Source organism: Pinus tabuliformis, chromosome 1_2 (assembly GCF_031772625.1).
Source record: "Pinus tabuliformis cultivar Carrire ecotype Pingquan chromosome 1_2, CPIR1, whole genome shotgun sequence".
NCBI lineage: Eukaryota > Viridiplantae > Streptophyta > Pinopsida > Pinales > Pinaceae > Pinus > Pinus tabuliformis.
The window spans coordinates 663,307,389-663,317,376 of record NC_142298.1 but is presented as its reverse complement, the minus strand read 5'-3'; the positions used below and the strand labels follow the sequence as shown (position 1 = coordinate 663,317,376).

The 9,988-nt window shown below is 36.7% G+C and overlaps 1 protein-coding gene across 1 annotated transcript; it reads right to left on the bottom strand.

The window, feature by feature from the left end:
• Positions 1 to 896: 896 nt before the first annotated feature.
• On the bottom strand, positions 897 to 8,671 carry LOC149207435 (ferritin-like catalase Nec2). Its single transcript, XM_089393899.1, has 3 exons — positions 8,304 to 8,671; positions 7,900 to 8,125; positions 897 to 1,375 (listed from the first exon to the last, which is right to left on the bottom strand). The coding sequence occupies exons 1-3, from the start codon at positions 8,669 to 8,671 to the stop codon at positions 1,031 to 1,033; spliced, it is 939 nt and encodes a 312-aa protein (XP_089250025.1). The 3' UTR covers positions 897 to 1,030.
• Positions 8,672 to 9,988: the final 1,317 nt, after the last annotated feature.

Below are 9,988 nucleotides of genomic sequence, written 5' to 3'. Positions count from 1 at the left end.
CATTCTTTTCTACAAGAAAATACTTGAAAATTAATATTTAATGTTAAATTATTGGCTTATATGTACCTAATAGAAAAATTCAATGATTACATACATTTGAAAACCACAGTTGTTGTTGAGATGGATCCACATAGAATACTTCACATTATAATGAAAATATGAAGAGATGACAATATGTGCACATTGTTTACAACCAATCAAAGTGTGTTTAAATTTAATTATTACTTGGCACATTAGTTGAGATTTTGTATGGTGATTTGGAGGGAGTTATATTTATATAAAAAGAAACATATGCACCTATTGAAGCACAAATACTTTTTAAAGCATCTCAATGTTATTTTTTCATCATCAATTTTAATTTATTGGAAGTATTTAAAATTATATCATATTATATTGAAAAATTGGGTCATTGTGATAAGGTTAGAATGGTGAATGCCTCCTGAATAAAAGTGCATTATGGTATTCTTTGATATGCATGAACTAAGTTCTTAGTATATCTCATTTGTGGACTATTAAATATAATCTATTAGGTCGTACATAATTTGGTCCTTTACTTAAATTAGATTAAGCTAATAAGTTACTTATTCTCAATTTTAGGAAGTAAATATAAAAATAAATAAAAATAATAATAATTTTGAATAACCCTATGGTAAAAAAAATAAATAAGAGTAGTAATCATTTTGAGTAATCCCTTTATTTAACATTCTGAAAACCTTATTGTGAAAAAAACCACGCTCACTCAATCAATCGATCTCATTTGACATGAACCAGGAAACATGGACACAAATTGAATTGAAGCTTATAAGCCTTTATTTATTTGAAGTTCCACGTCACGGAATTTTAGATAATGAGACAATGGAACGGAAGACATTAGGCAAACGGCCCTGAGCATATGAGGTATTTACATTGGGAAGAAGACATATGACATGAAAGCAAACATTCAAAACCTAGGAATTAAGGTGGTGCATGGTGTCAAAGGAGAAAAGCGAAGAATGACGGCAACAAGTAATTACTCTCTCTCATTTTAGGATCATGGTTTGGAGAGATATTGGCGTGCAAAACGTCCATCACCACCACGAGGGTAGAATCCTCCAGGGGATGATTCGTTACCCGATGCGTAGACTATCCTCAAAATCTGGGCGGGAGTGCGTGCATATGCAACAAAGTATTTATCGCCTGCAAGAATGTATCCTGGAATCAATCCCTGGTCAGCAATTCCTGTGGCTCCCAGAGTATTCCTTAGATTGGAGAGCCGTGATGTGAAATATGAGACTTTGTATGGATATGGCACCACCCAGTCATCCTTTTGTTTAAACAATAAAGCATGGATAACTGCGTCCTGTCCCGATTCCACTCCAAGAAGCCCTGCTACCAACTGTGTTCGAATTTAATTCCAACTGCAACAATGAACAGCTGGACAAGAATCTGATCTGCAGTAAATAATCCAGGCTGATCAGTGCATCAAAGTCAAGCCCGATATTTTTGCACATTAATACGCCTTAAAGTTTCAATTGAATTCCCCTGCAGACAGCCGACTTGTTTTTTGATAGAAGCATCACCGCCTTGCTGCATTAAATACAGAGATAAACATTAGAAGATATTTTGTAATATTTTATTGTTTTAATCAGATATGTTTTAGCATATAAATACCACACAGCGGTTCTGTTTTAATGTTAGCAGCAGCAGCTGAAGAATCACACAGAGCAGAGGAGAGCACGCAGCAGCGTGAGGAAGAAGAATAATTTCATAACAGTGAAATGCACATCAGTGCAGAAATTTGAATGTAATTTGCTTTCTGGTTGTTTGCTGATAGAAAGGGTAGATGTTATTTGTGTGGAATAGAAGCCTTCCTTGGTAAATCTGTTTTGTAATAGAAGTTGTGAAATTCCCTCAGTATGAGGAAGACAAATCTGTAACAGTTAGTTTATTTTGATAAATACAAGTTAATTTTTCCTGTTGCTGTTACACCGTAACTCAAAAAATACTTGATGTCAAAAATTTACGTTGCTGCAACACCACGAACAGCGTTGCTGCAACACAAGTTACAACAGCTGAAGAAAAACTGCATTGCTGCAACACCATTTCTAGAGAACGAATTTTTCTGTTTTCTAAGTTAAAAACAGAGTGTTTTTCTGTGTTAAAACAGAGTGTTATTCTGCATTGCTGCAACACCAAACTCAGTTGCTGCAACACCAAACTGTGTTGCTGAAACATCGTTTCCAGCAAGCGATTTTTTGTTTTTCTATGCAAAAACAGATTTTAAAAAACAGAGCAATTTTTGTCTGTCTGTTACGGAATTTATCAGAAAATTCCAACATGGTATCGGAGCCAGTCTAGGCACTCAGTGAGTCAAAAATAGAGCTTGTTTTTCACTGTAGGAGCTGTAAGAAGTTTGTTGAGCAGATTTTTCCAACAGAGAAAGCTTTTGCTTGTTTTCAAAATACAGTCAGTATATTTTCTTTACCAATACAGGTTAAGATGGCAGATGCTGGAACAGGTTTGAAAAATCCCCAACTGCCACAGTTTAATGGGAAAAATTACAGTTATTGGTCCATAACAATGAAAGCATTGTTTGCTTCTCAAGGAATATGGGAGTTGGTTGAAACTGGCTATGCTGAACCTGCAGATGCAACAGCGTTGGCTGCTTTGAAAACAGCAGAAAGAGACCAGTTGAAGGGTGACAGAAAGAAGGATGCCAAAGCCCTCTTTTTCCTCTTCCAATCAGTACATGAAAGTGTTTTTCCGCGGATTGCAACAACAAAAAAATCTAAGGAGGCATGGGATATTCTCCAAACTTCCTATCAAGGCATGGAGAAGGTGAAGACTGCAAAGTTGCAGATGTTGAGGAGAGACTTTGAAAATCTCAGCATGAAGGAATCTAATACAATAGATTCATTCTTCACTCAGGTTATTGGCTTGATAACCCAGATAAGATCTCATGGTGAGATTCTTGAAGATAGAAGGATTGTAGAGAAAATATTGAGATGTTTACCCTCAAGGTTTGAATCTATTGTGGTGGCAATAGAAGAAACAAAAGATCTCTCACAGTTCACGGTAGATGAGCCGAGTGCTTCTCTGTTGTCTCATGAACACAGACTGAGTAGAGGAATAGATTCCTCTTTTGAGCAAGCATTCAAGACTCAGATTTCTTTTGGCCAAAGAAGAGGTAGAGGCAGAGCAAATAACAGAGGTCATGGAAGAAGCCAAAACAGAGGCAGAAATTACCCTACTAGCACAAGCGGAAGGAGCTGCAATCAGAACCAAGCTGAAGGTTCAAGCAAACAACAAGCTCATGGACAAAGGTATGACAAATCCCAAGTCCAATTTCATTATTGTAAAAAATTTGGGCACTACGCCAATGAATGCAAGAAAAAAAAAATGACATGAATAATAGGCAGAATGCTAATTTTGCAAATGAAGAAGATAATAACCCAAAGAACGTGTTGTTAACATGTAACATTGCACAAGACAAACAAGAAGATTTTTGGTTCTTAGACTCAGGTTGTAGTAATCACATGACTGGAAATATTGCAATGTTTTCCAATCTGGATGAAAATGTGAAATCTGAGGTAACGACAAGGACTGATGATAAGATAACTGTCAAGGGTAAGTGCAGTGTCAATATCCGAGCAAAAAATGGAGAACAGATGATTGTGCAAGCTGTATACTATGTACCTGGTCTGAAATGTAATCTTTTGAGCATTGGACAACTCATGGACAAAGGTTACAACGTGTTCTTCAAAGATGATACGTGTACAATCAGAGACATACCTCCAAGTAAGAAGATCATTGCACAGGTGCAGATGACCAGCAATGGAATGTTTCCTCTCAAACTCAGGGCAGATTTGAAGGAAGGCAGAACTATTGCAGCTGTTACACAAGAAGTCTTTCAGGAACAAGTGAAAGATGTGAATTGGTTGTGGCATTTGAGATTTGGACATCTCAATTTCGGAGGCCTGAATCTGTTGCACAGAAAGGGCATGGTAAAGGGATTTCCGTTGATTGAGAAACCGGACAGCCTTTGTGAAGGCTGCATCTTGGGCAAGCAACATAAAGAAAGCTTTCCAGCAGGAAAGAGTATAAGGGCAAAAGCACCCTTGGAAATTGTTCACTCTGATGTGTGTGGATCGATGCAAATACCATCATTTGTTGGAAATAAATATGTTTTAACTTTTATTGATGATTACACCAGAAAGACATGGATGTATATGCTGAAACAGAAGAGTGAAGTGTTTGAGAAATTCCGCCACTTCAAAACTCTTGTTGAAAATCAGTGTGGGCATTACATCAAAGTGCTCAGAACAGATAGGGGAGGAGAGTACATCTCCCAAGACTTTCTGCGTTTTTGCAGAGAGAATGGCATACAAAAGCAGTTCACCACAAGGTATACACCTCAGTAAAACGGTGTTGCTGAAAGAAAGAATAGGACCATTCTTGACATGGTCAGAAGTATGCTGAAGGAAAAACACTTGCAGTATGAGTATTCGGCAGAAGCTGTTACTTGCGCAGTTTACATCTTGAATAGATGCCCAACTAAAGCTGTCATGAACAGAATACCAGAAGAGGCATGGAGTAGTCAAAAGCAAACTGTCACTCACATGAGAGTATTCGGTTGTGTTGCATATGCACATGTACCGGATCAGCTAAGGAAAAAGCTTGATAGTAAGGGGGATAAGTGTGTCTTTATTGGCTATTGTGATGAGTCAAAAGTATACAAACTCTATAATCCATCCACCAAGAAATTAATAATAAGCAGAGATGTGCAGTTCATTGAAGATGAAGCTTGGGATGGAAGCTTAGAAAAAACAGTGAACGTGAAGACAATTGTGTCTCATGAAGAACAAGAGGAAGGGACAGCAACAAATAATCCTTCCTTGGTGGCTCCTCCTACATCACAGCAAGCACAACAAACCACACCACAAGCTGGAATCCGAACAGCCTTGAGAAGTCAAGGAAGAACAGATGTTGTTACACCACAAACAGCTGATGCTGAAACACCACAGGGATCTGAAATACCCTCAAGTTCGGATGGAACTCCAAGCACACCAAGAAGACCAAGATTCAGAAATCTGAATGAGATTTATGAACAAGGAGAGGTAAGTAACAATACCGGTCTGAATTCATTATTCGCTTTGTATTGTCATGTTGATGACCCAATCCATTTTGAAGATGCTGTAAATGAAGATAAATGGATTGAAGCAATGAATGAAGAAATTGGTGCAATTGAGAAGAGTAAAACATGGGAGTTAGTGGACCTCCCTGAAGGCAAGGATGCCATTGGAGTTAAGTGGGTCTATAAGACCAAAAGTAATGCTGAAGGTAAGATTGACAGGCACAAAGCAAGGCTTGTTGTGAAAGGCTACAAGCAGCAACAAGGCAGAGACTATGATGAAACCTTTGCACCAGTAGCAAGGATGGAAACAGTGAGAACAGTGTTGTCTATTGCAGCACAACACAAATGGAAGATTTATGAGATGGATGTTAAATCTGCATTCCTGAATGGAGTGTTAAAAGAAGAGGTTTATGTTGATCAACCTCCGGGTTGTGAAGTTGAAGGCCAAGAGCATAAAGTTTGTAAATTGAAAAAGGCTCTTTATGGGCTGAAGCAAGCTCCAAGAGAATGGTACAGCAGAATTGATGCTTATCTGATTGAGAATGGGTTTGATAAGTGTGATGGTGAACCCACACTCTACATAAAGTAGAATGACGGTAAGATTATTATTGTTGTTTTATATGTAGATGATCTGATTTTTACTAGCAATGATGCTTCTCTCATTGTTGATTTTAAAGCAGTCATGAAAAGTGAATTTGAAATGACTGACTTGGGCTTCTTAAGATATTTTCTTGGAATTGAAGTAGACCAAAGTGAAAATGGTGTTTTCATTTCTCAAGATAAATATGTAGAAGCTGTGTTGAAGAGATTTAACATGCAGAATAGCAAGGCTGCTGTGAATCCAACAGTAGTGGGGCTGAAATTAACCAAAGAAGACAGCAGCAAATATTTTGATCCAAAATTGTACAAGAGCATAGTTGGCAGCCTTATGTACTTGACTGCAACTAGGCCGGACATTATGCACGCTGTGAGTTTAATTTCCAGATTTATGGAAAGACCGAAAGAGACTCATTGGCAGGCAGCCAAGAGGATTCTAAGGTATGTGAATGGAACGAAGGGGTTTGGTATTTTATACTCCTCTTCTGAAAGTTTCATGTTGACAGGTTACACTGACAGTGATTGGGCTGGAAGTGTTGATGATAGGAAAACCACATCGGGATATGTGTTTCATATGGGATCGGGAGCCATCTCATGGGCTTCCAAGAAGCAACCAGTTGTGGCTTTGTCAATAGCAGAGGCAGAATATGTGGCAGCAATAGCAGCAGCATGCCAAGCAGTATGGCTGAGAAGAGTTCTCAAAGATTTGTGTCATGAACAAGAAAAGGGCACAACCATTTAATATGACAATAGCTCAGCAATAGCAATGTCTAAAAACTCTGTTTTTCATAAAAGAACAAAGCACATAGACAACAAATTTCACTTCATACGTGAATTGGTTAACAATGGTGAGATTGTTTTGCAGCACTACATAACAGAGGATCAGCTTGCTGACATCTTGACAAAACCATTAGCAAAGAAAGGTTTTGATCATTTCAGGGAATGCTTGGGTATGCAGCAGTTGAAATTAAGGGGGAGTGTTGGAATTTAATTCCAACTGTAACAATGAACAGCTGGACAAGAATCTGATCTGCAGTAAATATTCCAGGCTGATCGGTGCATCAAAGTCAAGCCCGATATTTTTGCACATTAATATGCATTAAAGTTTCAATTGAATTCCCCTGCAGACAGCCGACTTGTTTTTTGATAGAAGCATCACCGCCTTGCTGCATTAAATACATAGATAAACATTAGAAGATATTTTGTAATATTTTATTGTTTTAATCAGATATGTTTTAGCATATAAATACCACACAACAGTTTTCTTTTAATGTTAGCAGCAGCACCTGAAGAATCACACAGAGCAGAGGAGAGCACGCAGCAGCGTGAGGAAGAAGAATAATTTCAGAACAGTGAAATGCACAGCAGTGCAGAAATTTGAATGTAATTTTCTTTCTGGTTGTTTGCTGATAGAAATGATAGATGTTATTTGTGTGGAATAGAAGTATTCCTTGGTAAATCTGTTTTGTAATAGAAGTTGTGAAATTCCCTCAGTATGAGGAAGACAAATCTGTAACAGTTAGTTTATTTTGATAAATACAAGTTAATTTTTCCTGTTGCTGTTACACCGTCACCGTTGCTGTTACACCGTAACTCAAAAAATACTTGACGTAAAAAATTTACGTTGCTGCAACACCACGAACAACATTGCTGCAACACAAGTTACAACAACTGAAGAAAAACTGCGTTGCTGCAACACCATTTCCAGAGAACGATTTTTTCTGTTTTCTGAGTTAAAAACAGAGTATTTTTCTGTGTTAAAACAGAGTGTTATTTTGCGTTGCTGCAACACCAAACTCAGTTGCTGCAACACCAAACTGTGTTGCGAGCAAGCGATTTTCTGTTTTTCTGTGCAAGAACAGAGTTTAAAAAACAGAGCAATTTTTGTCTGTCTGTTATGGAATTTATCAGAAAATTCCAACAAACTGTATATTCATAGAATATACAACAAAACAAATACAACACTAGGATTTCAGATAACAATTATTTGACTTCGCTTATCTTTGGCCGATTCCTGAATTTTCCATCCTTAATACGCATAATTGACGAATATGGCTTAAATCTGTCGAATTCCAAAATATCCCGAAAAACCACCATCCAAATACCCATCTCTAATATGTATAAAAAAAATAAAAAAATCTAACAATTTATTTACTGGTAATGCAAAACAAAACGTAGCAGTAATTTACCCGCTTGGCAGTGGGGTCTTGAAGCTGAGCATTGGCGCCGACATAGCCCGTAAGTCCGACATAGGGAATCAAATAACTTGCAAGTAGATAATTGAGACTATTAGCGTACGGATTAAAAGGAGGCGACAAAGTGGTATTCAATGCAACGTCGACGGTTTTGGCAAAATTTGAAGCGCTCAGATCCAGTTGGGGTCTAGGAAAGTCGGGCATAGTTTTCTTCAAAGCCCTGCGTTGGATTTCATTGAAGAATTAGGACAAATATTATGTTGTTATACATATTAATTTAATGTAAAATTTACAGTGGTAGTGGTTAGAATCCATATACCAATTCTGCTGGATTAAAATAAAATTAAAATACCAATTCCGAGAGCAAAATAGAATAACAGAGACACTGATGAGATTACCTGAGGTGACCAACTTCCTGGTCGGCAAATTCCTTGATGACCTCAAAGAGGAATGGATCGAGGTTAGCCTTTTGTCCGCCTATGGGAGGTGGTCCACCGCTTACGAGCTCTGGTGCAACCTTATCCAGTCCATAACCGAAGACTGACCACAGGAAAAACTCGGCTTCCAAGTACTCTAAATTTATAGGAAATTCAAGCCAATCTACATCCCCTCCTTTAACTGGCACAGGGGTGTAGTCCGGTTCAGTAATTAAATTAATTGTACTTTGATGCAAACCTTGTACTGGTAAAGCCTGTGCCATTGGTGAAGCATTAAGGGATAATAATAGTATGGCCTGCAAACAGATATAGAGTGTAGCCATTTCCATTTTGGCGTTGGGGATTATGAGACTGGAATAGAAATTAGTGCTGCGGGATTGAGATGGGGAGGAGATAAATATAAGAATTCTCAAAGAACCAAACTTAGAAGCAAAACAGATTGCGTTAACATAATGCGGAAAACAGATTGCGCTAACATAAAGATGGATAAAAAAGAAGCATCTGCAAGCGTTTTCCAAGATGGTTTGTCGGTAAAAAGAAGCATCTGCAAGCGTTTTCCAAGACGATTTGTTGGTATAGATCCTAAATTAGGATTTAATCTATGTAAATTCTGGGGTCAAGATGGTCTGTTGGTATACATTCTAAATTACGATTTATTCTATGCAAATTCTGGTGAAGTTTAGGTAAATTACGAGTGCCTACAACGCTCTTGATGCATATCAAAAATTTCTCCCGCAGTCTTAGTACATTATTAACCCAACCCTTTCTCCCCGACCATTCCTTTATCCTTGAACAACCCTTTCTCCCTGACCTTGGAGAACGCAAGTGCTACCATTCCTTTATCTTTGAACATATTCCTGGCCTTTCCATTGTAGTTCAAATTTTGTTAAAACCTTTTCCCTTCAGCGTCACATACATTTAATCCATTTAAACATGTTTTAATTTATTTATTTACCAGATTTGACTCAGGTAATCTGCTTAGGATTTAGTCTCGTTAAATTTACACGGTGGGGTGAAATAGGTTTGCATTATTCATTCACATGCAATATCGCTAAATAATTATTTTAAAAAAATTAATTGTAAAAAATAATATTAAAAATTTGTTAATATTGATATCTCAGATATTATATAGTGTAGTAAAACTATTAATTATTTTAAAATAAATATAAAATAAATATTATTATTTTTCTATTTTAAAATAAATACAAAATAAATATTATTATTTTCCTGGAAAATGTTTTGGTGTTTTTCTTATTTATTTTTAGATATATTGACATTGCAAAAAAATATTAAACAAAAAATAGAAAACTTATACATTTGAAATATAATATTCACAGTGGGATGAATGATTAAAAAGTAGTAATAAAATAAAACAAAATCTCACTTGAATTGACAATGAGCTAGTTAGGATTTTAGGCCAAAACTTTGAAATCATGTAGAGATACTCTGTGAAAACAATGAATAATGAGCTAGTTAGGATTCTAGGCCAAATCCTTGAAATCATGTAGAGATAAGTTGTGAAAACAATGAATAATAACATAACAAAATATAAGAGGCATGTAGAGACAAATATTGGAAGGAAAATAGGTTGATTTTATTAAATGAGTTAATAGTCAAAATATTAACACCAAAGTTCAAAACTCAAA

What these genes read in the sequence shown, in the direction of transcription:
- LOC149207435 (XM_089393899.1), bottom strand. Translation starts at nt 8,671, where the DNA reads ATGGAAATGGCTACACTCTATATCTGTTTGCAGGCCATACTATTATTA. An exon ending in CAGGAAGTTGGTCACCTCAG is followed by an intron (nt 8,126 to 8,303) that starts GTAATCTCATCA and finishes AATCCAACGCAG; the next exon opens with GGCTTTGAAGAAAACTATGC. An exon ending in AAGACCCCACTGCCAAGCGG is followed by an intron (nt 1,376 to 7,899) that starts GTAAATTACTGC and finishes ATTCGAACACAG; the next exon opens with TTGGTAGCAGGGCTTCTTGG.